The 27,651-nt window shown below is 47.5% G+C and overlaps 1 protein-coding gene across 1 annotated transcript in view; it reads left to right on the top strand.

Annotated features, from left to right (window-relative positions):
- Positions 1-27,651, top strand: part of GALNT17 (polypeptide N-acetylgalactosaminyltransferase 17) — a 244,427-nt gene that overhangs the window by 144,294 nt on the left and 72,482 nt on the right. Inside the window, exon 6 of the mRNA XM_058817710.1 lies at positions 14,871-14,988. Within this exon, the coding sequence (XP_058673693.1) occupies positions 14,871-14,988 (118 nt within the window). The remainder of the gene's footprint in view (positions 1-14,870; positions 14,989-27,651) is intronic.

The following is a 27,651-nucleotide window of genomic DNA, read 5'->3' as shown; positions in this document are numbered from 1 at the left end:
GAGCAAGTGTAGGAGGATTTTGGTGGAAAATAGGTCAGAAATCACTGCTCAAGTCCCAATTTGGGCACCAAGCTCAGGCTCAGGGTGTAAATCCTGATCTTTCAGCCGCAGCTCAGTCCTTTAACCAGGGCATGGTTGTTGTTGTTGTGCCTGAGACAAAGAGAACTTTGTTTACCTGTGAAATTAGCACATTGTGATTTTTATGCTCAGTGGAAAGGAAGAACACGACTCCAAATCACCTGCTTGGCTGCCCTTGAGAAAAAATAAATTCATGTTAAAAACAGCAAAGTAAATACCACGTCCCTGTTAAGTGCCTGATAGTTATACCTATTACATCCCAGAGTAATTATCATTTAATTAGCACTCTGGCAGCACTGGAAGGAGATGGAGTTACAGTGCAGAGTCGTGTTCCTGATGAGGAATTCCTGCATTCCTGGAAGGGCCCTTCAGGAGTCTGAGCAGCAGCAGAGCCCCCAAACCTGCAGGGCTCCCTTTGCTGTGGCCACAAGGAATGAGGTGTCCTCCCTGCAAGGCAGTGGGATGGATTTAGGATTATATTTGGGATCAGATGAGCACATGCAGTCTTGGGTTTTTTCTTGCCCTTCTTGGGTTTTTTTTCCTGGGTTTTTTCTTGGTTTTTTTTCTTGCCCTTCTTGAGGTTTTTTTTCTGTTTTTTTTTTTTTTTTTTTTTCTGGCCTTGATTGCCTTTTTTCCTGGGTTTTTTCTTGCCCATCTTGGGGTTTTTTTTCTGTTTTGTTTTGTTTTGTTTTTTTTTTCTGGGTTTTTTCTTGCCTTTCTTGGTTTTTTTTTTTTTCTGGGTTTTTACTGACCTTGACTGCCTTTTTTCATGGGTTTTTTCTTGCCCTTCTTGGGGTTTTTTCTGGGTTTTTTCTTTCCCAAGACCCAAACTCTGGTCACCATCTGAGGGGTTTCTAAGGAGAAATGTTTTTTTTCCTTTGCATTTTCCTGCACTTTGTTTTGTTGTCAGTCAGGCTGTAAGTGCCAGGTGTTAAAGAAATCCATATTATTCCTCTTTGAATATTTTTATATTCAATACCAATATCTATTTCCTTTTTGTTCCCCCTGATCTTTATGGTTTGGGGTGGAGGGGTTGAAATGAGATCTGCAAGGCTCCAGCCCAAACCCTCCTGTGAAATAAAAGGCCAGGAAATCTTTCCCCTTCACAGGGTGAAATCTCTGCATCCATGTGCTGGCACTGGGGGCTTTGAAGAGGTGCAAACTTAAATCCTTAAATCTGGGCTTTATAATCAGACTTTATTGTCCTCTCAAGGAGCTGGGGACTGGTTTGAAGGTGCTGTGAGTGTTAAATCCCAGGATCTGCTGATGCCCCTCCTTCTCTGCTCCAGCTACCAATGAGCTGGGGTACAGTGGCTCCCAATTAGCACAAATGAGCTTTTAAACTCCTTCTGGGGAACTCTGAAGCCATGACTTTGCCCAGGGGAGTTGTGCATCCCTGCCTGGATAAACAGGTCTGATTTGCACAGGCCATCCCTGCCAGGTTAATGGAGATCCTGTGGGACTGAGGCCCCCAAGGAGCTCCTGAGGCTGGGTTGAGGTGACTGATGCTCCCTGTTTGGGGTTGATTTGGGGTGTGCTCTCCATTCCTGAGCAGGGATCCATGGATGGGGACTCTGGGATTCCCTCACCAGCCAGCTGAGGTTGAAATTTCCAACTCCTTGCTTTTGTCAGACCTTTATCTCCTGTTGGTGGCTGTGCTGTAAGCATGGGACAGCAGCAAACATCCTGGCCCTGCTAAGCCCAGCTCAGCTCCTGGGCTGCTCACAGGGTGTGCTAGAGCCTGTCTGTGCTGGGAACATGGAACAGAGATTTCCAGAGCTGCTCTGAGGTCACACCCTCATGGGACCAGCACAGAGGGAAAATAAATCCAGGTTCACCAGATCCTGAGCCTTCCTGATTCACCTCTGCTGATGTGGGCTCCCTTCATTCCCTGCCTTGATTTGAAGTGCTTTCCAGGCAGGCAAAGTGTTTTTCTTGCATCTTTTATGCATTTTTCAGTGGCTTCCACTATGAGCCAGTGCACAAATGAAAATCTTGCTCTGCTTTATCTCAGCCCCAAGCCTGAGACTTCATGTGGCCTCTCCTGTGGGGGTGTCCTAATAAATCACAGGGAATGATCACAGTTATTCCCCAGTTCTGCCTTTGTGGATAAATGGGACCTGTTAAGGGTCACACCCCCAGCATGCAGATGTTTGCATCTGTGGGAAGGAGTCTCAGCCCCTGAGCTCTGGGGAGGCACCTGGACAGGTTCTGTGTGCCAGAGGGGCCTCAGGTGTGAGTGCATCCCTGAGTGCCCCCAACAGCAGGAAATGGGCTCAGGTGAGGAGCCCATCCTCATCCAAGGGAGAGCATTGCAGCTATTTCCTCTATTCCTCCACAGCACCCAGTCCCACTTGAGGGTGATTATCAAATTGCCTTTGGCCAAGGTGCCTTCTCTGGGGTTTGTGCTCTGGGACTCAGTGCAGCCCCCAAATGCTGCCCACAGGAGCACCAGGGCCATTGGAGATGTCACCTGTGACATTTCCAGGGATGGAGAACAGTCCCAAACCCCTTCTGCATGTTCTCATGGCCCTGGGCAAGGCTCATCCCAGCTCAGGGCTCTTGGCCTGGAAGGGTTTTCCAGGTTGGTGCCTTTAGGGTGGCTGTGGGAGCTGGATGGGGGCTCCTGCTGTGGGAATGGGATCAGCCCCATCCTGGGGCTGGGGTTTTACATCAGGGGACAAAACACAGAGGGCTGGGGACAATTGCTCCCTGCACATGAGCATTTGCCAGCCTAGAACAGCACTTCCATCTGGGGATGTCGCAGACATCTTTTATGGAAAATCCTTTCCTTAAGATTTTTTTCTCCTGAGAATCTGGGAGGCCTCAGGAACAAAATGTAAATATTGATTATCTGCTGCTGTGGAATGCAACAGGTGCATCTGGGATTGGTCTCATGGGGTTGTTTCTAATTAATGGCCAATCACAGTCAGCTGGCTTGGACACAGTGTCCGAGCCACAAACCTTTGTTATCATTCTTTCTTTTTCTATTCTTAGCCAGCCTTCTGATGAAATCCCTTCTTCTATTCTTTTAGTATAGTTTTAATGTAATAAATATCATAAAATAACAAATGAAGCCTTCTGAAACATGGAGTCAGATCCTCATCTCTTCCCTAAGACCTCTGTGAACACCATCACATGGGGACTCTGTACAAAGTGCCTGGGCCATGAAGGAGGTGTCCAAGCATCCAGGGATCTTCTGTACTGGGACATCCTTGGGCTTGGAGAGCACACCAGGAAGGAAAAGGCTTTTAGGCAGGGCTGAGGCAGCAGTTTCATCCTGGAGGGGAATTTTGTCGTTGAGCTTCGACGAGGAAATCAAAATCAGCCATGGTTCCCTGGCTGTGTCTGGGCACAGGGAGGGTGTCATGATCCTTCCTTATGGACAGGTTTTGTGATGGTTTGTGGATTTGATCTCAGGGTGTAAAAAACTGACACGGCACAGGGGGTTTGCAGTGATAATCACAACAAATGCACCTTTATTGAATGACCACAGCAAAATGTGATAGAGGGATTAAGGGAGAGAAAAGATAGAGAGAGAGAAAGAGGGGGATATAGCTACCAAACATAGAGATGAAATCCTTTGGTCCAGTCCAGTTGAGGATCCACCTGTTACATTGGGGAGATCTCAAAATCTCTCTCTAACTCAGAGGTTTTTATTATGATAATTCTATTGGAAATTGTGAGGGGGGAAACAAATACAATAAGGAATAGATGTAACAGGCAGTCCATGTTGTCAGCAGTAAATGAGAGCCATTGTTTTCTTGGTGCAGTGGTCACAACCTGCAGGCAAACATCTCGCTTTGGTCAGCTTGCCTCCCCCACACACCTGCCCCGGGCTGGGGGTTCCATGTCTCAGTCCTTGATGGAGAGGGGCCTTTGCACATGGGGGTTCCATGTCTCAGTCCTTGATGGAGAGGCTCCTTCCATCTCAGTCTGTCTGTCATGGTGGGTGTAAAACAGGTGAGGGTCTGTGTGGGAGACCACCTGAAACTCAGGAGAAGTCCAGCCAGGGGAGAGGTGGGACAGCTCCCAAGGCTGTTGTTGCACAAAGGGCACAGTGCCCCTTCTTCTTCTCATTGGGCTCAGTGTAACACACAGCAAACACACCTGTGAACAACAGCTTAGCAATGCTCTCAGGTCTCAGGGCCTTTGGTGTGTGTGACTTTCTCCTACAGAGAATACAGGGGGGTTTTCTCTTCAGTGTTCCTCAAATGAGGCAGATGAGGGAAAATTCAGACAGACTCTCACAGTGGGCACCAGCTTTTGATGCTGCTCTAGCAGCAAGGCTGGAAACAGCAAAGCCTTGCTCAGGAGGTTGTTACCACAGTGCTTTTCTCACCAGAGACTCAGGGCTCTGGTACCTGTGGCAATATCAGCAGTCAGTTCAGCAGCTCCAATGGGGAAAGCACTAAACTGATTTGTAAATGGTTTTTCTCAAGAGCATCCAGGTGTTAAACTCACCTGACAGAGGAGGAAACAGAGCTACAAAGGAGTTAAATGCTTTGCCTGAAGGTTCCAGAGCAGGCAGAGAACAGTGCCAAAGTTAAATATGTGTTCAGCAAGGTCACAGGCATGGGTGGATGTAAGAGGTATTTTTAAAAATCCAGTTTTCACAGCCTCCTTGCCATTAAAGTTTAAGTGGTATTAATCTCCAGTAAATTCAGCAAAGCCATTCAATACAGCATCTCTTTTATGTGGTATCTCTTATTTTTAATTTGTTTCACAGGTTCTGTAGTACTTAGCAACAGCAGGGAAATAAACCCATTGGAAACAGACAATTAACCAAGGGCACTTGGGCAGGGAAACAGAATTGTTCAAGGAACAGCTCTTGGAGATGCTGCCCTGGGGATGAGATTAAGGAAGGGATGCTGCTGGGGACTGAAATGTCATTCCTTCATGGACATTTGGTTACATCCCTGGGAAAGACATCCAGCTTTCTCCGTGCCCCTGGCAGTGATGGGAGCTGGGAGCGTGGCTCTTCCAGCTCTGCACCAGGGTGTCCCACAGGAATGTGAGATTCCCCTTTGGAGATGTGCTCTGTGTGTGACACCACATTTGGGGCTTTTGCCATCAGGCTCCTGCCTGGGCACTGCCTGCCCTGGCTGCCCTGGCCTCAGGCACTCAGCCCTCCCTGCAGGAATCCTGGGCTGAGCTCACTAACAAAGCACAGCCTGCTCCATGGAATGCATCCTGCCTGGGGTGCTTGGGGTCGGGAGGGGCTGACATGGGGGCACCACGTGTTTGGGGTCAGGAGGAGCTGGGATGGGGTAAGGAAGGGGTTTGAGATGGAGGCAACAGGCACTTGGGGTTGTGGCTGATGTGAGAAATGACTGCTCACTTTTAAAATTGTAAAGGTTTATTAAACCTTAATAAAAAATACAACAAAAGAACTAAATAAGGAAAAAATCACAGTGCTGGGAGCCCCTGTGATTATCAGCCACGTGCTTATCTTCAAATGGATGCTCCATCTTTTATCCCCTTAGCCCCTCCTAGAGTCCTGTCAGTGACCCCTTCCCTGCCATCCAGGGGTGCAGATCACTTTCTTACACCTTGATTTGGGCTCAGCTGCTGCCACAGTAACAACCCAACCCTCCCAAATACCCCTGTGTGCCCAAGGCCACCCCGTGATAGCAGTGCAAGGGGGAGGATGCATTGCAGTGACACAACTGTGCATCTACAGAGCTTCTCTTAACACACACACAGTGTTCAGATGGTGGCTCTTCATTGTGAGAGCCAACATCTCATTTCCCATCTGTAACCCTGAGGAGCCCGTGGGGAGGAGGCTGAGAGGGCCAGGGCCAGGCAGGAGGCTCTGCCTCATGCTCACCCTCCCCTGGCTGTGGCCCAGCCCTGTCTGAGGATGGGGAGTGGGATGAAGCTGAGGAAGACAATGGCAGGAGGGGCAGGGCAGCTCTGCCTGGGGCTCTGCTCTGCCTGACCCCATTTCCCTGTGCAGGGATTGCTCTTGTCCTGCTGCGATCCCATTTTGGGAACGGGCTGACTCCAGCTCTGTGGCATTCACATTCTCTGAAAAAATTATTTCACCCAGGATTTTTCTCCTGGGAATCTGCGAAGCCTCAGAGAAAAAGGAAAACAATTCTTATCTCATTTGCTTCTCCTGTGCTGTGCTCATGTGGAATGTGTTTGGAGATTGTTTACCCACAGGTGATTGTTCCATTGCATTCTGCTGTGAGTTGATTTCACTCTTTGGCCAATCAGGGCCAAGCTGTGTCAGGACTCTGGAGAGAGTCAGGAGTTTTCATTATTATCTTTTTAACATTCAGTAAGTATCCTTTCTGTATTCTTTAGTATAGTATAGTATAGTGTTCTTTAATATAATATAGTATAATAAAGTAATAAATTAGCCTTCTGAGAGCATGGAGTCAGGCCAGGATTTGGGGGCTGCTGTTACCACCCAGGATCCTGCCTTTCGTATTTTTTCATTTATTCTCTGAGCACAGAGGGGACAGTACTGAGTTGTTTCTTTTGCAGGCAGGTCCTTAATCTTGCCTCTGGCCAAGAGAAAATCCAGTGTTTTATCACATGAAAATAAAGGTGGTGTTTTTCCCTTCCCTGCTGTCATCAGGGAAATCATTGATAGGCCACTAATTAAAGCCCCAGGCCTTAATTTGATAATTTACCTGACATTTGCTGCATATTGGGAGTTGGTTGAATTTCAGCCCTGGAGCTCAGAGGCTCCCAGAGTTTCCTGCAGAGATGCTGGATCCCTGCAGTGAGCCCCAGCTGGGTGGTGGAGGTGCAGAGAGGCAGCAGGGCTGGGAAATCCCAGAGTGGAAAATGGGATTATTGCCATGAGCCCCCAGCTGGAGCCCCTGGAGCAGCTCTGGTGTCCCCAGCATGAGGAGGGGCTGTGTCAGGACCCAGGACATTGCTCTGGCTGCTTTGGGTGGCCCCAGACCCTGGCAGGAGCTCAGAGACCTTGGCACAGAGTCACAAACACCTGTGCCTTTGATTTTAGCCCATGGAAACAATTACCAACTTTGTGTGAAGAGTTACAAGCCACAAGGGTTTGAGTAGAATGATAGTGAATTTGTCACAGGGTGAAATTGTAGAATTTTTGGGATTTAGAATGGGGGTTCAAGAGGCAAGATGGAGGAATCTGGGCGTGTCCTGTCCTCCTCCTTCTCCTCCTCCATTGTTGGAATCCAGGACATCCCTCTGGCTGTCTTGGATGGCTGGAGCCCCTGCCAAAGGGCTCAGAGGCCCTGGCACAGAGTCCAAGACCCCTGTGCCTTTGATCTTGACCCATGGAAAAAGTTACCAACCTTATATGAGGATCTGCAAGCCACGAAAGTCTAAGTAGAATGATAGTTTGTCACGGGGTGAAAAACCGATTTTTTGGAGTTTTTGGAATGGGGGTTCAAGAGGCAAGATGGAGGAATCTGGGCATGTCCTGTCCTTCTTCTCCTTCTTCTTGTCCTCCATCATCTGCTGTGATGGTGACACTTTTGGATTGGTTTAGAGTAGAGACTGTCTAACATAGGTGATAGGTATTGGAAAATTATTGTAAATAAAGCACACACAGTTCTTGGTATGAAAAGCCAACAGCACCCCAAGGGCAGGGACTGTGCCACAACCCAACCTGCTGGACAGATCTCAGCAGGTCAGAGACAGAATGGAACAGATCAGAGAAAATAAACAACCTTGAAAAGCGGAACTGAGGAATCTCGACTTCTTCTTCTGTCTTGAGGCTGGGAAAAAGAGACTTTCTGATACCTGGGGGTCATCTCATCCACAGAAACCTGAGAGACCTTGGAGCTGTGGGGCATGGCCAGAGGAGTCATGACATTGATGAAGGGACTGGAGCTCCTCCCGTATGGAAACAGGCTGGGAAATTTGGGATTGTTCAGCCTGGGGAACAGGAGGTGGTTGGAGAGCTCCCAGCACCTGCCAGGGTCTGGAGGGGACACAGGGAAGGCAGAGAGGGACCCTGCATCAGGAACTGGGGGACAGGACACAGGCAGGGCTGGATGGGATATTGGGAATTAGGAATTGTTCCCTGGACAGGCCCTGGCACAGGTTATTCCGTGGATTCACCATCCCTGGCAGTGCCCAAGGCCCGGCTGGACGGGGCTTGGAGCACCCTGGGACGGTGGAAGGTGTCCTTGCTGGGTAGAACTGGATGAGTTTTAACCCATTCCATGATTCCATCCATGATTGTAGGATGTGTGGATTCAGTGTGTTGAAACAGGAATGGCAAGGCTGGGAGAGGGACAAAGAAATTCTTCTGGGCAGGTCCAGGACTGCCCCAAATGCTGCTTGTGGTGAGGAAGGTGAGCAGCTCCATGATCCAGCTTTATTAGAACCAGCAGCAGCTTAACAGGAATTGGACACCTGGAAGTTCTTCCAGTCTGTTCTCAGCCTCTTGCAGACAATGGTAAATGCACTAATTATTTTTTTAATATCTTTTTTCTACATATTTTATAACCTGCTCTTTAGTGTAAAATTGGAAGCCAAATCCAATCGTGGGGGAAAATTAATTTCCTTGAATTGAAGGGGCAATCTCCTTGAGACTTTTTAATCATTAGATGATAACTGTGAGCTAAAGAAAGGCAGACCATTAAAGTAACTTAATAGAGCAGGATAAACGTTTTTCCCTGTATCTCCTTCATCTTTATTTAGAGATCCACGAGGAGGATATTTCATAAAAGCTCCTCTTCTTGACCTTTCTTCACTTGTTCTGTAGAAGAACCAACCAAAAGAATGGCAAGGAAGTAACACTGTGAAGTTCTGGATACAAACCCAATAATTCTGCTCAGCATCTCTGCTCTTCCTTCCTGCCAAATTCTGCTTTTCCTTTCTCATTAAAGGGAGAATAGCTATCGGACACATAAAAATGCATTCGGCTGAGCTGGGTGATTTTTAAAAACAAGCTGTGTAAATGCTTTTAATTAAGGGGCAGAGGAACAAGAGGCTTTATCAGCTCTTTGTCTGCAGGCCATTATTTCGTTGGGGATGAGCAATCCATTATTGTCAGCGGCCACCTTTTTGAGGGATTTACTCCCAAATCAAATGGTGTTTTTATTTAAATTGTTGAGTGCTGCTTGATTCCTCATTTATTTAATGTGGAGGCATTGTTAGAGAGGAGAATGGAGCTCTTAATTTGGATTGCTGGAGGAATCAGGACTGGTGCCTTGGGAGCTGCCTTGGGATCCTGGGCTGGAATGGGATGTGCAGCACAATGGGGAGGGGGAAAACTGGAAGGTGAAGTTGCTAAATCCCAGTTCAGCTGTTTCCAAGAGAATTTTGGGAAGGGTTGATGGCTCTGGGCTTTATTTATAAAGTGAAGTGTCATGTTGTGAAGTCTCAGGAAGAAATTCCTCCCTGTGAGGGTGGGCAGGCCCTGGCAGGGGTTATTCCATGGATTCCCCTGGATCCCTGGCAGTGCCCAAGGCCAGGCTGGACATTGGGGCTTGGAGCAGCCTGGGACAGTGGGAGGTGTCCCTGCCATGGCACTGGATGGGCTTTGAGGTCCTTTCCAACCCAAACCATTCCATGATTTATAAACAACAATGGAAGAAGCTCTCAGGGTACAGCTCCTGTTCAAGGCTCCTGAGCTGTTTCCAGCCCAGAAAACCTCATTTACCTGTTTGAGAGTTCCCACTGATCCACATTATTGGGTCCAAAATGCAGTTTCCTGTGTCTGAAACTTTCTCCTGGATTCTTTTTCAGGCTTTTACCTCTCCTCTGAGTGTCTCTAACAGTTTGTGACAGGAGAAGTCAGAGGTTTCCACACCTATTCCCAGTGGAGGAGATGAACTGGGTTGTTCATACCCTGGATAAAACCAGAGCAATTTTCCCTTCTCTTAAATTCCAGGAGGTAATCTAGGATAATGGAACTATTAGATTTGGCATCTGTAAGGTGGTTATCATTTCAGAAGGAATTGCTTCTGTTAATGGCAGTTAACTTGCTACAAATAAAGCAAGAGAATTGAAATCTTAAGTACCAGAGTGGCAGCAAACCATGAAACATTATCCTGCTCCATGGAAGGAAGGCTGAGCCAGCTGTCAGGGAAGAAATCTATTGGAAAAACCCTCTGATGGATTCCAATTGGAACTAATTTAATGTGGCAGCAGCATCCAGCTCTTCAACTTTCTATTAGAAATATTAAAATGTCTATAAATAATAATATTAAAGTGGGGAGAAGCTTTCATCCAAGGAACTCGTGGGTATAATCAGGATGAGTTTGGTGGCTGTTGGTGGAGCTGAGCTGTGAAATCCTTGGAATTCCTGAGCTGCCCTGGGGTGCCCGGGAGCTGCCCTGGCAGACTTGGGCACTGTGTGAGGTGAGGATGGAAAGCTGTGAGCTTTGGAGGAATTCAGGGCTGTTCTGCACCTCTGCAGCTCAAATCTGCTCAGTCCAGCCTTGGAGTGCTCCATGGCATGGACAGGGCTGGAATGGGCTTTGGGCCAGGATTTGGGGGCTGCTGTTACCCCACAGGATCCTGTCAGCCCATTCCTGCCTCGAGAGCAGCTTCCCTCTGCAGAGCAGCCATTCCTGGGGCCCCTGGGACTTCCATGGGCTCACAAAAGTGAGAATGGACTGTCACTATAGGACACGAAACAACACAAGCACACACACCGCTGTTCTCAAGGTGAAGAAAAAAGGGAAGTTTATTTTCTGACTCCAACATTTATAGTTTTCCAAGAGTGACAGTGGATTGGAGGGTGACAGTGCCACCTCTCCAATGACACTGGACAGACCAACAGTCCATCAACTTTCTCTTCTTCCATAAAGGAATGCAAAACAATGAGTTATTTATAGAAAGTGTGTGAGAAAGTTCGCTACAAGAATGTCAACATCAGAAGGCTTAGAAAATCTTAAAAAACCAGGGTGACAATGGGCATCCCATCCCCCTGTTCAAAGCTGAGAGCTCAGGGTGGGCAGGGGAGCCCTGGAGCTCCCCAAAAATCCTTTGGCAGGACCTTGTGTTGGGATGTTGGGGGTCTTCATGGCCAACCCCTCCCTGTAAAATTCACTGGCACCTCCCTGCTGGACTGAGTGGGTCCCTGGGATTTTCCTTTACAGCACAGATTCAAAGAGCAGCAGTCAGATGGGAAAATGCTTTTTCTATTTCTGTTCCAGCACAGGGAATATCCCAGGGGCAAACAGTGCACACACCATGGCAGCAGCAGCAGCAGCTGAGAGTGTCCCCAAGCAGAACCACGTGGGATGTGCAGTGCTGGGCTCTGGGCAAAGTGCTCTTTTATGGAGAGGTCACGAGGGCTAAGCACTCCAAAAATCCCCTGAAACGTGATCTCAGAGTGTTGTGAATCACAACTGCATCCTCATCTCAGGGCAGCTGGAGCAGCTGGAGAGCTGGTCCATGGGTTTGTGAGTAATGAGGGTCATTAGTAAACACAACCATCTATAATGTCCTTAAAATTGCACAGTTATGACAAATTAACTCCTGGCACTGTGATTTTCCTCCCTCCTTGTGCTATTCCATTGATGCTCCCAGTTTTCTGGGTTATTTCCTTGTCCCTGGCTGCTCCTGCAGTGTGAGCTGAGAGCTCAGAGCTGGAGGGCACGAGGTGCAGGATGGATGTGACAGCTTGATCCCTAACCAAGAGCCCTGCTGATACTGGGGGAATTGGAAATGACCCCACAGATGCTTCTCCAAACAGTTTTTAAAGGATTTGCTTCTATGAATTTGCAGTGAGCTTGCTGCTGGTGGCTATGGCTCCTTTGTGATTCCAGCTGGAAATGCTCTGTCCTGGAATACCCTAAAAATAACCATCCTAAAGTCTACTCCATTCCAGACATGCTGGAAATAAGAGAAGAGTGTCTTGGTTTGGAAAAAGAGGTGTTTGCTAAGGAAGGCAGGAGCCTTCCTAGAAATAGAAAACGTAAACCCCCTCTCTCTGAATTATTATAATTCTGAAATTAAGGGGCTCTCAGGCAAAGATATGGGAATAGGAATAACAATTCTTTATTAGGAAAGTTTAAAATACAAAGGCAATAGTACAGAAAAAGAAAACAAACCACAGCCAGAGTGAGAGCAGTCCCTGCCCCCTGTGTGTCAGGGCAGTGTCCCAGCCCCATCCCAGGGGGGCTCAGCCCTCCTGCAGTGCCAGCTGTGGCTCTGCTGCAGCAGGGATCCTGCACAAGGGGGGAGTTTTCCTCTGCAGCTCCAGGGCTGCTGTAGATGGGCCTGGGCTCCCTCTGGCCATGCAGGGCAGCAGAAAGCTGCTCCTCTGGCAGTGCAGGGGGCAAAGGCTGCTGTGCTGTGCCAGGCTCAGATTGGATCCAGGCAGGAATGCTTGGCTCCTCCCCTGGGCGGAGCATCTCCCCATGGGATGCTGGCATTGGATCAGCCCTGCAGGGACACTCAGTGGCCATGGACAGCAGAGATCTGCTGGAGGGAGGGTTGGTGTGGCAGAGATAAAGAAACAACTGCCCATGGACAGCAGAGAACTGCCCCAGCTCTGACAGATGGGGATAGAATCCACACACCCATATATAACCTAAGACAAAGGGAAAGGCCATTATTATATTTCCATTATTATATTTCCATTATTATACTTCTATTATTATATTTCCTTCATTTATGGCAGAGTTGTGCCCTTGCCCACAGACACCCTGAGGTATTTCCAGTAAAGCATGGCCTGAGAGCTCCTTCATAAAAACTCCAGGAAAACCTTCTTCCAGTTCTGTACAGCCTGAAATGAGCTTGGATTTTGGACCATTTATTGCAGTGGTAAAACAATGTCTTCAAAGGCACATAGCCATGAAATCTTTGAGATGAGTTGTTGTTGGGAAAGATGAAAGTTTGACAAGAAAGTCTCACAGATATTTATGCTTGACAGAAAGATTTTTGAAGAAAGAATATGAAGAAAGAATAGAGATGGAAGCAAGTTTTGATATAGAAGAAAATAATTGCTGAGCCAGTCTCACTGGATAATCAAGGAGGCAAAGGTGTGTTAGTTAGAAGGGGTTTTATGGCTTAGAGCAAAGGATAAACCCACCCCAAACAGGAAGATGTTTTTACCAAGCAGAAAGAGAGCACAGGCAAACAAGGCAGCAAATGTGGCAAGTAGAGAAAAGGTCTCAGAATTTTCCACTGCAAGAAAACTGAGGAACAACTTCTAGCTTGAACTGTAATGTACTGACTTTTAGTGATTGGAGAACTATATGGTAATTATAGGATTTATGATAGGCTAGATAGATAAAGTTAACTATCCTGGCTATCCTCTCGGCATACTTGGGAGGATGAATAGGACTCAACCAAACACAAATCCAAAAAAATCCTAGCTTTGTCTTCCATCTCCCACCTAGGCTGAATAGCAATCATTATCATCTACAACCCTAAACTTACCCTCCTCAAATTCTACCTATATGCTATAGGTAGTATTTATATGTCACAGACATCTTTATGGAAAATCCTTTCCTTAGGATTTTTCCTACTGAGAAGCTGGGAGGCCTCAGGAACAAAATGTAAACAATGGTTATCTGCTGCTGTGGAATGCAACAGGTGCATCTGGGATTGGTCTCATGGGGTTGTTTCTAATTAATGGCCAATCACAGTCAGCTGGCTTGGACTCTCTGTCCAAGACAGAAGCATTTGTTATCATTCCTTCTTTTTCTATTCTTAGCCAGCCTTCTGATGAAATCCTTTCTTCTATTCTTTTAGTATAGTTTTAATATAATATATGTCATAAAATAATAAATCAGCCTTCTGAAACATGGAGTCAGATCCTTGTCTCTTCCCTCATCCTGAGACCCCTGTGAACACCATCACAGTTATATATAAAAATAACTATAAAAAATAACTGCAACTGTTTTCCTCACCCTAAACACAATCAAGATTGGTTCTACTGTATTAAGATGCTCAGCAAAGAAAAGTCTATTATGCATTGTAACCTAAACCAAAGGGTCTCCAGGGCTGCCTGCAGCTGGAGCTGACAGCTGTGGGCACAGCTCTGTCACCCACCACCCTCGAGTGCTATAACACCTTGGGTACAATAAACTGCATTTTGGATACAATAAACTGTATTTAGAAGAGCTGCCTGGAGTCCCACATCTCTCATTCAGGCTCTTACAAGCGGCGGTGGGAGGCAGCTGAGCTCAGCAGCAGTGAGCCCATGGGCCAGCAGGGATGGGGCAGTGTCCCTCAGTGTCCCTCAATGTCCCTCAGTTCCCTCAGTGTCCCCCAGTGTCCCTCAATGTTCCTCAATGTCCCCCAGTGTCCCTCATGTCCCTTAATGTCTCTCAATGTCACTCAGTTTCCCTCAGTGTCCCTCAGTGTTCCTCAGTACCCCTCAATGTCCCTCAGTGTCCCCCAGTGTCCCTCACTGTCCCTCAGTGTCCCTCAGTTCCCTCAATGTCCCTCAGTGTCCCTCAGTGTCCCTCAGTGTTCCTCAGTGCCCCTCAATGTCCCTCACTGTCCCTCAGTGTCCCTCAGTTCCCTCAATGTCCCTCAGTGCCCCTCAATGTCCCTCAGTGTCCCTCAGTGTCCCCCAGTGTCCCTCACTGTCCCTCAGTGTCCCTCAGTTCCCTCAATGTCCCTCAGTGTCCTCCAGTGTCCCTCAGTGTCCCCCAGTGTCCCTCACTGTCCCTCAGTGTCCCTCAGTTCCCTCAGTGTCCCTCAGTGCCCCTCAATGTCCCTCAGTGTCCCTCAGTGTCCCCCAGTGTCCCTCACTGTCCCTCAGTGTCCCTCAGTTCCCTCAATGTCCCTCAGTGTCCCTCAGTGTTCCTCAGTGTCCCCCAGTGTCCCTCACTGTCCCTCAGTGTCCCTCACTGTCCCCTGTGCTCTCTCTCATGCAGGACCCCGGCCATGATCGGCTGCTCCTTCGTGGTGAACAGGAAATTCTTTGGCGAGATCGGGCTGCTGGACCCCGGCATGGACGTGTACGGAGGGGAGAACATCGAGCTGGGCATCAAGGTCGGTGCCATGGGCAGCAAAATGTCACCTGAGGGTGCTCCCAGGAGCCCAGAGGTGTCACTGGGCTGAGCAGTTACTGGGACCCTCAGGGCAGCTGGGAGGTGCTGGCATTCGCAGCGTTTTAATCTCACTTTGCGGGAGAAAAATGACTCGGTTCTGGGGATGAGTTTCATTTTTTATCTTGGATTCCAATCTGTGTGAGCTGATGCAAAAAGCTGCTGGGATGAAGTGGCATTTCCAGCTTGAACCTGGCTGTGTTGTCACAGTGTTGCTGGAAGTTACAGGGATCTTTAATAAACACAATTGGGTGAGCAGTGTTTGGGGGTGCTGAGGCTCCTCTGAGTGTCTCAGGAAGACACAAAGCCTGCAAATATTTTCCATTTGCATTTAGCATCTGCAAATAAAACGTGCTCACAAGCACAAAAGCTGCTTTGAACAGTGAAACTCTACAAGGCAGGATTTCAGAGCTGCCTCAGTGCCTCCCCCTGACAACATCCCCTGATTGCTGTGTACAATATTAGATCTGGCTTAGTGATTCAAGTGTTTACACACACTGAAGTGATTCATAAGTGATGAATTCCATGTTCAGAGTAACCTGGGATGGCAGAGTCTGTGGAGATTCTTCCAGGCATGCTTTGGAGTACACTTGTGCATTAACGAGCTGATAGGGGGAGGCTGGAGACTTCTAACTGGAAAATTGCATTGATTGTGCTGTTGTAAAAATGAAAAATCATTGTTCAGCTCAGAGATTCACCAGAGGATATTTGCTTTGCTGGCAAGGCACAGGAAACTTAGGAAATCTGTTGTTGTTGGCTATGGGGAGCAATAATCTCCCTTAAACAAGGGAGTGGAAATTAAAGGTTTTCAATGTGCCACAGAGCTCCTCTCCTTGTGAAGTAATTACTGCTCATCCTGCAGTGGGGCTGCAGAGATCCCTCTCCAAACCCAGCTCCTCTCATGCCTCTCCTGCTTTGTTTGGGTTTGGGATTTTTGGTCTCATTGTGGAGCTGCTCTTCTCACAGTAATTTCAGCTAATTTGCCTGGTTTGGGGGGATTTCATTGATGTCTCAGAGAAAGCGGTGAGCATTTGTCCTCTTCTTTTTCATGTGCTGAATTTTTTAGAAAGGCCCATAAACATCCTTGTGGGAAAAAAATAAAAAAACCCTCCTGTTCCCCAAGTCACTTTCCCAAGCTTGAGTTTCCAAGCCATGGATTTTCACACTCATGCTGTGTGTTCTGGTCAAGGTTTTGAAATTACTGGTGGTTTTGAGAGCCAAAATACTTTAAAATCTGCCTTGTAAGGCTGCACAGAAAGTAGAATTTTAAAGATTCTCGAGCTCCAGAAATCTGTTTGTGGGTGTTTTGCTGTTTTGCCTGATAAGTGGCTGTCTGAAGTCCCAAAGGTAACTTGGGGGTTCCTTGGTTGTTCCAGTGATTCCTGGATGAAAACAAATGCAGAAAGTGTTTCTTTTTGATGATGGTGCAAATTCCATCATCGTTTTGAGAATCTTGGGGCACTTTTAAATGTTTTATGGATGTGATTGTCCCTCTCTGCTCTGCACTGGTGCAGCCTCACCTCAAATCCTGGCAGCAGTTTTGGCACCAAAATATCTGAAAAATCTAGTGAGAACTGCCCAAAGAACAAAAATGAAGTAATAAATTCATTGAAGTTATAAGAGGGGCATGGAAAATTCACAGTGTTTCAGGCTAAAGCACAAGGTAACCTGTTACGGGAAATTAAATTGAGGAATCTGAATAACAAATGGAAACAAAGAATTGAGAAGGTTGGGCTGGACTAACCTGGAAGGGCCAGAGCCCTGTACAAGAGTCCTGATTATAAATAAACTAAATAAATTAATTAAATAAATGCTTCAGGGTGAGATATTTAGAGAAAAAGGAAAACAATACTATCTCATTTGCTTCTCCTGTGTTTTGCTTCTTTGGAATGTGGTTGGAGATTGTTTATCCAACATGTGAATTGTTTTAACTTCAATTGTGGTCAGGCTGTGTTGGGACTCTGGAGAGAGTAATGAGTTTTTAATTAGTATCTTGTTAAGCCTTCTGTAAGTATCTTTATTCTTTAGTATAGTTTTAGTATAGCATATAATATAATATAATATAATATAATATAATATAATATAATATAATATAATATAATAATTAGTCATCTAAGAACATAAAGCCAGATTAATAATTTCCTTCCTGCCACGGAGAGCTCCAAAAATTCCACATGGTGCCCAATTCTCATGGTTTCAAAGTGCTGCTGCTGCTGCTGTGGGTCCCTGGCAGCTCCAGGTGGGAATTTTGTCACAGAGATTTCTTTCCCCATCCCGGCTCCTCCTGCTGGAAAGTTTTCATTTCTTCTGGAGCTGTTTGTGGCCCTGGGTTTCAGTGAGTGTGACTAAGTGGGGAGGCTGCCTGGGCTCTTGTGCTCTGCAGGGAGGCTTAATGGCTTTTCATGGTTAGTCACAGACATTCCCTACAGATGCTCCATAAAATTGTGTGGATCTGCTGGAATAAAGATGCCAAAGTCTGTGCCATGGCTGCTGCCACGGTTTCCAAGTCTGGGATGGGCTGCAAGGTTGTTTTCAGAGTATTTTGTGCTTGTGTCATGCATTGCTAATTAAAGTTATTTGAGTTGTCTTTTTGAGATTAATTTAATCAATAGGGATATTATTACTACTTTGATGGTATCATTTGTACAAATTGTCACTTGAAGAAAGCAATTAACTGAGAATGCTTATTAGCTGGTCCATCCCACACCTTATTTGTGCTGCAGGAATCGATTATTGGATTCATTAAGTCAAGCACAATTCAGGGATCCCTTTGAGGTTTAACCACTGACTTGAGCTGCTTTTACTGCTGCTGTTAAATTGGCTGGGGGTTGGCCTGGAGCCTTGAAAGTATTTCCAGAAGGAAAGCATGGCATCTCCTCTTAATATCCCAGACTTTTTCCCCCCAGATTTGTCCTCTGAATCCAGCAAGGCAGATCACTGGTGCTGCCAAGTCAGAGGATTTATGTGCATGGGGCACATGGGGTGGGATCCCCATGGAATCATGGAATGATTGTGTTGGGAGGGATGTTAAAAACCATCTGATCCCACCCCTGCCATGGCAGGGACACCTCCCACTGTCCCAGGTGCTCCCAGCCCCATCCAGCCTGGCCTTGGGCACTGCCAGGGATCCAGGGGCAGCCACAGCTGCTCTGGGCACCCTGTGCCAGGGCCTGCCCACCCTCACAGGGAACAATTCCTCATTCCCAATATCCCATCCATCCCTGCCCTCTGGCACTGGGAGCCATTCCCTGTGTTCTGTCCCTCCATCCCTTGTCCCCAGCCCCTCTCCAGCTCTCCTGGAGCCCCTTCAGGCCCTGGCAGGGGCTCTGAGCTCTCCCTGGAGCTTCTCCTCTCCAGGTGAGCACCCCCAGCTATCCCAGCCTGGCTCCAGCCCTGGAGCAGCTCCGTGCCTTCCTCAGGATTTGCTCCATGTCCTTCCCTCCAGCAGGGAATGAAACTCTGGGCTCACTCATCAGGGAAAGAAATGGTGGAGTTGGAGCAAGATGTGGAAAAACCAACAGGGAAAGCACTAAAACCTGGAGAAATTTTCTTTATCAGCCATGGGAGTTGCATCTAGCACTGCTCTGTGGGGCTGTGAGGGGATGGATCAGCTCTCCCTCCTCCACACATGGAGCAGCTCCTCCAGACCTGCTGGTGCCTTGCAGGACCTTGGAGACTCCTGCAGTTCAGCAAACATCAAAAAAAACCCCAACCAAACAAAAACAAACAAAAAAACACCCCCCCCCCAAAAAAAAAACACCTCCAAAAATACCCCAAAAAACAAAAACAAACAAACAAAAATCCAAAAAACCAAAAAAAAAAAAAAAAAAAAAAACAAAAAGAAACCAACCTCAAACATTCAAAGAGTTTGAAACAATCAAGCAAAAAACCCATAACCCAAACTTGCCAGCATTATAAACTCAAGACCAGTATTTTATCTGTCAGACACCAAAATCCAGTTAGAAATTAGGCCTTAAGGATCTTTCCAAATAAAAATCAAGTTAATTTGGAGGGAAATAAGACTAGGGTAGGCCTGACCTTGGGAAAGCTCTCAGAAATACTGATACGCCAGGAATACACAACCTCCATCTGTTTATTTGTACCTGCACCCCTGGTAGAGGAGATTTTGCTCTTTAGAGTGATTGTGGTGTGGTGGGAACAAATATTTGCAGCCCTGAACAATACCCAATCATTGCCTGCATTTGTTTGAAGAGCAGGAATCAGCACAAGTGTGAGCCCAGCTCTGAGCTCTGCCATTTGAGCTGTCAGCCCGGGATTTGCAGGGTGCTCGAGGGTGCTTTGGCTGGAGCTCTGCTCTTGTTTTCTAAACTGATAAAATGCTCTCCATCCCAGCCTCCTGCAGGGAGTGGAGCTGTGTTTGGATTGTTCCTGAGCAGGAGTGCTGGGTTTTGGCTGTCCCTGCTGGGGAAGGGGTGGCAGGAGGCTCCCAGATCACCTCCCTCTGAGAATAAAGGGTTTGTCATCCCTGTTATCTATTACAGCGCCCTGAGTGGGGGCAGCTGGTGAGAGAGAGACGGTGAATCTTGTTTCTTGATCAGAAGGCTTGATTTATTAATATATGATATATAATACATTATTACTGTACTAAATAGAATATAGAGAGAGGTTTGCAGAGCAGCTAGCTAAGCTAAGAATAGATAGAAAAGAATCTACAACAAAGTTGTGTTCAAGGACTCAGTCCCCTGGCTTGCACTGGTGATTGGCTCTTAATTATAAACATAGAACATGAGCCAATCAAGGTGTTCCTGTTGCATTCCCCAGCAGCTGATAATAATTGTTTACCTTCTCTTCGGGGGCCTCTGGCCTCCCGAAGACGCAGAAATCTGAAAGAAAGGATTTCTGTGGAGAAATGTCTGCGACAGTTATCTGCTGGAGATGGGACAGAGCAGGGAGGAAGGACTGATTGTCACCCCAGCTGATTCCCCTCTTGTCCCCGACAAGCTGATTTTTATGCTGGGAAGGCTCTGATCATCTTTGCTGGGAAATGTGATGGCTCTGCCCGTGCAATAACCGTGTGAGAGTCACTGGCAGGTGAAGAAATCCATTTCAGGACTCAGCCATGCCTCGTTGTCACATCAAACTCTGGCAGGTGTCAGCTTTTCACTGATTCTCATGGGATTGGTGCCTCTGGCAGGCAGTGCTTGGGATTTCTCAGGGGCTGGTGTAACACTGGGCCAGCTCAGAGCCCGTGCAGGGCCTGGGTGGTGAAACCCAGATGTGGAGAGAGGAACAGCAGCCCTGGGGCTCTTGGGCTGTGGAGCCAGGACAAGGCTGGGCAGGTCTCGGGTTTGGTGTTGCTGAAATGGCTCCCAAGGTATTAAAGTCTCTTTTTCTCCCAGCCCCATGACCAAAGAAGTTGAGATTCCATGGTTTTCTGCTTCTCAATGTTGTTTATTTTCTCTTATCTCTTCCATTCACTCTCTGACCTGCTGAGATCTGTCCAGCAGCTCGGGTTGTGGCACAGTCCCTGCCCTTGGGGTGCTGTTGGCTTTTTATACTGTGTGTGCTTTATTTACAATAATTTTCCAATACCTATCACCTATGTTAGACAGTCTGTCTCTAAACCAATCCAGAAGTGTCACCATCACAGCAGAAGATGGAGGATGAGAAGAAGAAGGACAGGACATGCCCAGATTCCTCCATCTTGGCTTCTAAAGCCCCATTCTAAATCCCCAAAATTCTCCATTTTCACCCTGTGATAAATTCACTATCATTCTACTCAAACTCTTGTGGCTTGTAACTCCTCACACAAAGTTGGTAATTGTTTCCATGGGCTAAAATCAAAGGCACAGGTGTTTGTGACTCTGTGCCAAGGTCTCTGAGCCCCTGCCAGGGTCTGGAGTCCTCCAGAGCAGTCAGAGCAATGTCCTGGGTCCTGACAGGCAGGTTCATGGATCTGGCAGTTTGCTTTCTTTGTGCCCTGAGCACTGGGTTTCAGACACCCTGAGGGAGTTCCTGCTGTGCTCTGACTCTGCTCTCACTCACCCTTGTTGCTCTTTCCGCTGCATTTTGGTGAGGTCTGAGCTTCCCCTGCTGTAGGATTTGGCTCTCACTGGCTCTGTCCACTGAGGGACTCCTTGGACAGGTGCCCCAGCCCAGCTGGGGACACCAAAGACACCTCCAGTGTTCCCAGGACAGCTGGGTTTTGGGTTTCCATCCCACACTGCTTTTCTTGGGCATGACTTCCATCACTTGAACTTCTCCTGGGCTTCCATCTCTCCATCCTCTGTGGGGCAATGTGACAGTGTTCACAGGGGTCTCAGGATGAGGGAAGAGACGAGGATTTCACTCCATGTTTCAGAAGGCTGATTTATTATTTTAAGATATATGTTACGTTAAAACTATTCTAAAAGAATAGAAGGAAAGGTTTCTTCTCAGAAGGCTGGCTAAGAATAGCAAGGAAAGAATGATAACAAAGGTTTGTGGCTCGGACAGAGAGTCGGAGCCAGCTGACTGTGATTGGCCATTAATTAGAAACAACCACATGAGACCAATCACAGATGCACCTGTTGCATCCCACAGCAGCAGATAATCATTGTTTACATTTTGTTGCTGAAACTGCAGCTTCTCAGAGGGAAAAATCCCAAGAAAGGATTTTTCATAAAAGATGTCTGCGACATTACCCCATAAACCAGAAAAACCAGCCTTGTCTCTCCCTAAAATCCAACTCCCAGCAAAACTGAACTTTGTCTTCTGACAAAAAAACACTCTTGGGAAATGCCAAGGAAAATGTGACACCAAGAAATGAGACTCATCATGAGCTGAGGTGAGGAATGTGGAGTGTTTTCATCCCATAATTTTCCTAAAGCCTTTGGAAAGTTCCCTGCCTGTCGTGACTGTAAAGCAAGGAGATTTTTTGTCTTTTGAGGAGCAGACTCACTTGTGATGCACCTTCTGGGGTCAGGTCCCTTCCCACCTCAGCCAGAACCACAAAGTTGATTTTTTCCCTCTTCTGGAGTCTGTGACTCAGGCAGGGCAGGAGCAGCCCTGTTTCAGTGAGCATTGTCTTTTTCCAGGGATGAGAGTCTCTCTTCATTGACTACAGATTTCCCCTAAGCTCCAGGATTATTCCTGGTAAGATGTAATCAATGCTGTTGCACTCCTGTGATTTTCAACCCAAAACATCAGAGTTAAAAATTCCCAAGCAGCTTTTAGTGTGTTTGGGGTGTCTGTGAGGCTTTGCTGTCCTCTCTCAAGGACTTGAAGGTCAGACCTGTTCCTTTTTACAAACAACCCCTGTTTGGAGGCTCTCAGAGCTGGTTAAGCTGCATTTCCTTCTCATCTGAACTCCTCCTGGACAGGGAATGCAGCTGGAAGGCCACACACTAAAGCAGCACAGAATCTGAAAAAATACAGAAGCTGAACCTGAGGCATCATTGGCATATTCTTACTTAAACTATAGAAACATGAGTTTATTATTTTTCTGCTTAATGTCTGTGCATTGTATTTTTACATCAATCCAAGGCTGCACATCAAGCCCTTCAGTGTCTGTGGAAGGTTCTGGCAGCCTGATGGGATGGCAGGGAGCAGACTGACAGACTGACAGCCCATCCCTGCCCACTCCATCCCAGCCTGCAGACATAGCAGTGACAATGACAGGGTTTGTGACCCAGCCTTGTCCCAGAGCTGCACTCCCAGCTTCGGGGAGACCTTCCTGCCTCCTCCTCCTCCATCCCACATGGCTGCAGCACCCAGCATCTCCTCCAGGACACCCAAATCTCTGGGATACCCCAGTTCTTACTGTGGGATCCCTGCAGAGCCTGTGTTTGGTGCCAGGGCCAGGCTGGGTGTGTGCTGCCATTCCAGCCCCCCAATCCCAGTGTTTGGGGCAGCCCCTGCTCCTGCACCTGTGCTGGGCTGGGTGTGCTCCCCTGTCATTGGCACTGCTAGAAATGAAGGGATAGGACCATTTTGGGGCTAGGCCTGCTCCTAATCTTTAGTAATTGGTCCAGCTGCAACTCATTGGGGGATAAGATTACATTCTACACCACCTTCATTTACCCGTACTGTATCCCCCTACACAGCGAGGAGAAAATTTCCAACCAAATTCAGTAGGAACTGATCATTTCTGTCCTCCAGCCATCCTGGAAAATCTCCCCTTTCCTTCCATGAGCAGGGCGAGCCTGGCACTGAGAGTGTGACAGCCCTGAGCATGCTGAGATCCCAGTGGGAACAGCTGGGCAGCATTCCCATGTCCCTGTGCCTTTATCCCTGCCTGCAGGGTCCTTGTGACCCCAGAGCTCTGAGGGGCTCCCTCTGAGCAGCATTCCCAGTCAGAGCCCTGGGAAGGGAATTCCCTCCAGCAGGGAGCTCTCTGCCTCCTCTGAGGTGATTTATTATTCACAGCCAGGCTGCTGGCTCAGAGATGATCTGATGGCTCTGATGCACCTCTGCCTAAGGCCTGAGAGGTGTTCAAGCTCTTTTATCCCTCTCCTGATGCCAGGCTTTCCTCTGGCGTCCCTCAGCAGGGAAGATGCTGCTGCTCACCTCCTCAGCAGCTCCTGGTGCTGGAACTCACCCCAGCCCATCCTGCCTCACATCCCAGAGGATTCAGGGCTGGCTCAGCCTTCCTTGGCTCTGGCTGAAAGCTCTGCCCCTGAGGCACTGGATGCCATGGAGCTGAAGGATCTCTTGGGGTATTTCTGCTCAAGGATCAGAGCAGCATTTCCTGCCTCTCTTGGAAGCTGCTGGTGCAGGAAGCAGTTCAGAAAATGAGATGAAATTCCAGCTCTGAGTGCCCAGGCTGGGATCCAGCAGAGCACTTAACCTCAGCCACCTGGGCAGCTCTTTTCATTCTGGGGGTGCTGTTCCACCTGCCTAAGTGCAGTTCTGGATCGAGGCCTCTGGAGCTGAACTTGAGCCATAAGAGTTAATATCTCCAGAATTCCATTTTCCCCTGAAGAAGGTATTGTTCCTCATCCCTGCCCCTCCAAACAGTGCTTCCATCTGATGAGCTAATTAACTCATCTGGCTTTAAAATACAAGTACATTCTTCTTGCCTTTTGTCATGTGTCACCACCTTCTCAGGAGTTATTATGTCTTATTTACACAGAAAATACAGAAGGAGGGAAGTGAACCTGTTCAGTGCTTGAATTTACACCCAAAGCCTCAGTACCAAACCCATTATTTCTTATTCATCTACAGACACAAAATATGTGTTAATTAACCAAAGTGCTGCTAGTGGGCATATGCAAATGAAGTGGCATCAATCATGGCAGGATCACCTTTTTTTTTTTTGAGTTTTTCCTTTATTAAGAAAGGAGTTTTTCCTTTATTAAGTAATACAGTTTTGTGCTGACTGCAGTTCCTTAATATCAGATCTGTGCCTTGAAGCTCAGCCTGCAAAGAGCCTCACAATCTCCCAGCACTGGAAATGATGCAGCTGATAATGAAGAATTCCTGTGTAATCCCAGGGAGGACAGAGCTGTCTGGATCTGCCTCAGGCACAGAGAAGCCCAGTTTATTTTTCTAGGAGGTGTTTAATTCTGTCAAAGTAGCAGAGCTAAACTGAGAGAGACAATTAGGCATAAACTCACATTTGGACAAAATATATTGAATTTAAGGTGGAAAATGGGATGGAAAATCTGCAGCTCTGCTTCTCCAAGGCACAGGGTGACCCCCAGGATCTGCCCTGGAGCTGGGACAGAAGGGGATCCTTGGGCTCTGTCCTTTCCCTGCTCCCTGGGTGCCTCTGCCAGGGAATTCCTGAGCTTGGGAATCCCTCAGGTCCGTGCCCAGCCCTTTGAACAGCCCATCCTGAACATCTCCCAGGCCAGGGAGGAGCTCCTGTCTGCAGGAGGAGCTTTGGCAACGAGCAGGCTCAGGGCTGAGCTCATCCAGCGTCTCCTTTGTCTCACTGCACCTTTGGCATCATTCAAGCTGATTGTTCCCTTCCCAAAGGAAACACTGGATATTAACTGATGAGCCAGGACTGGGGAAGGTGCTGGAGCCTTTAAATGTTTAAGAAAAGATGGCAAAGAGATTGTGAATGATGAAGAAACACCTTGCTCTCTGGTCCTGTCTATCATGAGATGTTGATCCCCACCAAAGGGAGACAGCTGTCACAGACATCTTTTATGAAAAATCCTTTCCTTAGGATTTTTTCTCCTGAGAAGCTGAGAGGCCTCAGAGTAAAAGAAAAACAATAATTATCTGCTGCTGTGAAATGCAACAGGTGAATCTTTGATTGGTCCATGTGAGTTATTTCTACTTGATGACCAATCACAGGTCCAGCTGTGACTCTGGTCAGTCACAGGATTTTATTATCATTCCATTCCTTTTCTATTCCTTGTCAGCCTTCTGATGAAATCCTTTCTTCTATTCTTTTAGTATAGTTTTAATATGTCATTTTCTTTTAAGATAATATATATCATAAAATAATAAATCAGCCTTCTGAAACATGGAGTCAAGATTCTCATCTCTCCCCTCATCCTGGGACCCCAGTGAACACCACCACAGGCAGCTGCTGATTTTCACCTTTCAGGTGGCACAGGAGGGTTCCCAGTGTGATCCCCAGCTGCTCTGGGTCCCTCCTGTGCCTGCCCATTTTGTTCCTGGAGCTCTGGACTGAGGGAATTGATGCAAATCCCAGGGCTGAACCGTCCCTCTGTGAAATCTGTGCTGTCAGGACACATTTTCCTCTTTCCAGTCCCCTCCAATCTGTGAGCTCCAGCAGGAAGAACCCAAACCCACACCTGGGGCTCAGCTGTCAGCCCCCATCAGGCTGGATTGGGTCAACTCTGCAGCTGCAGAGCTGCAAACAAACTTTGCATCTGCAAGTTCAATGCTCCCCCTCTCCTTCCTGGGATTTTGGGTTTAAATACATCTAATTGTACAGAATTACATCTGGTTTCTATTTAGCATTTTGGCTTTGGCCATTTTGAAGCTCTGTGGGTCTGCAACAAGCTCGTGTTCCTTGTTGGATTATTCCAGGGTCAGGAACCTGGCCTTTGGCTGTGAACACTGAAACCCAGCATTCCTGCGGCTTTGGTTTGCATCCTGTAGCCTCTCACCAGCCTGGTGAGCTCAGATTTTGGCAGGAATGGTTTTCTCCTTATCTGTGCTTGTTCCAGAGGTGGGGAGTCACAGGAGATGTTCCTGCTTTAATGGCCAGCAAAGATGTCTTCATTCCACACTTGAAAAAAGCAGAGCTGGGAAAAAAAATGCAGTTTCCTGATGTTCCCAGCAGCTCCTGCCCTGACAAAGCCCCTGTGCCAGCCAGGCTCCTCCAGCCACAGCCAAATCCATCAGAGCAGGGCATCACTTCTCCATGGCTTTGCCAAAGGCTCTCCCAGCTCCTCCCTGAGCCCCTGGGCTGCAGCTCCTGGCCAGGGGTTTGTGTCCTGGGGCTGCAGCTCCACCTGCTCCTGAGCCCATGGGGAAAAGCTCCCAAAAGGTTCAGAAAGCAGAGGCAGGTCCCTGTGGCTTGGGATGTGAGCATGGCAGGAGCAGCACCAGGCCCTTCCCAGCAGGGCACCTCACTGGTAATTTCTGCTGACAGCCCAAAATCAGCCAAGTGAACCATTTTAAAAGCCCTTCAAAAGTGCTCACTTCCATCATTTGCTGCTTTTGTCAGGCACACAGAAGTGTCTTGCCGTGTCTTTTGTCTCGTTTTTACAAGAGCTCTGTTGTCTATTTAGATTAAATTACAGGAGCAAGCAGTTGTTCAGGGATGAGCACTGGGATGATATGAGGAGGGTGTTCAGCAGGAGCAGGGTGGTTACCTCAGCTGTGTGAGAAAAACAATGCTCACCTCCAAGCATTTAAAAGGTTTATTAAAACCTTTATCAAAAACACAACAGTAGACTGAATAGAGAAAATATTACAGCACTGAGAGCAGAGGATTTTCCCCACCTTGTGCTCACCCACACCATGGAGGTTTCACCTTTTAACCCTTTGGTCCCTCCCAAAGTTCTGTCCATGGACTCCTCCTTCCCTGCCCAGTGCTGGAGATCCCTGCCTGACACCTTGATTGGAGCTCAGGGGCTGCCACAGGAACGAGTGACCCTCCCAAATGTCCCAAACCCAGGGCACCCCTGAGAACAGCACAAGGGGGGGAAAACACAACTATAAATCTATAAAACTGCTCCTCACATATATATGTGGTATTTGCCATTTAATTGTGAGAGTGTTCTGGTTTGAAAGCAAAACCAGTGAGAGACTCCAAGTCAGAAATAGAATTCATTAGGAAGAGGGGAAAAAACAAAATACATGCAATAATACAAAAGAAAAACCACGGACATAGTCAGAATACAACCTGACACTCTGTTGATTAGGGTGTTGGTAGCAATCCAGATGAAATGGTCTTGTTGAAATGGTGAGCCTGTAGAAACCATCTGGTAGCTCTTGTCCTCTGGAAAACCAGTGGGTGAGGACTGCTTGTGGTGTCCCAAACCCCAGATTATATCCAGGTGGGGATGCTGAGCTCCTCCCCCTGGGTGGAGCATCTCACAGTGGTCTGAAATCGTTCTCTGAGTCATGTGGGGGGTCCATTAAACACAAATGGCTCCTGGAGGGAATTATCTGTGAGCCATGGGCAAGACATTGATGGGCCCATTAACAGGAGAAAAGGAAGAAACAATGCCCC

Source organism: Ammospiza caudacuta, chromosome 20, assembly GCF_027887145.1.
Source record: "Ammospiza caudacuta isolate bAmmCau1 chromosome 20, bAmmCau1.pri, whole genome shotgun sequence".
Classification (NCBI taxonomy): Eukaryota; Metazoa; Chordata; class Aves; order Passeriformes; family Passerellidae; genus Ammospiza; species Ammospiza caudacuta.
Note: the sequence above shows the minus strand (reverse complement) of the source record. Positions and strands in the feature narration are given on the sequence as shown.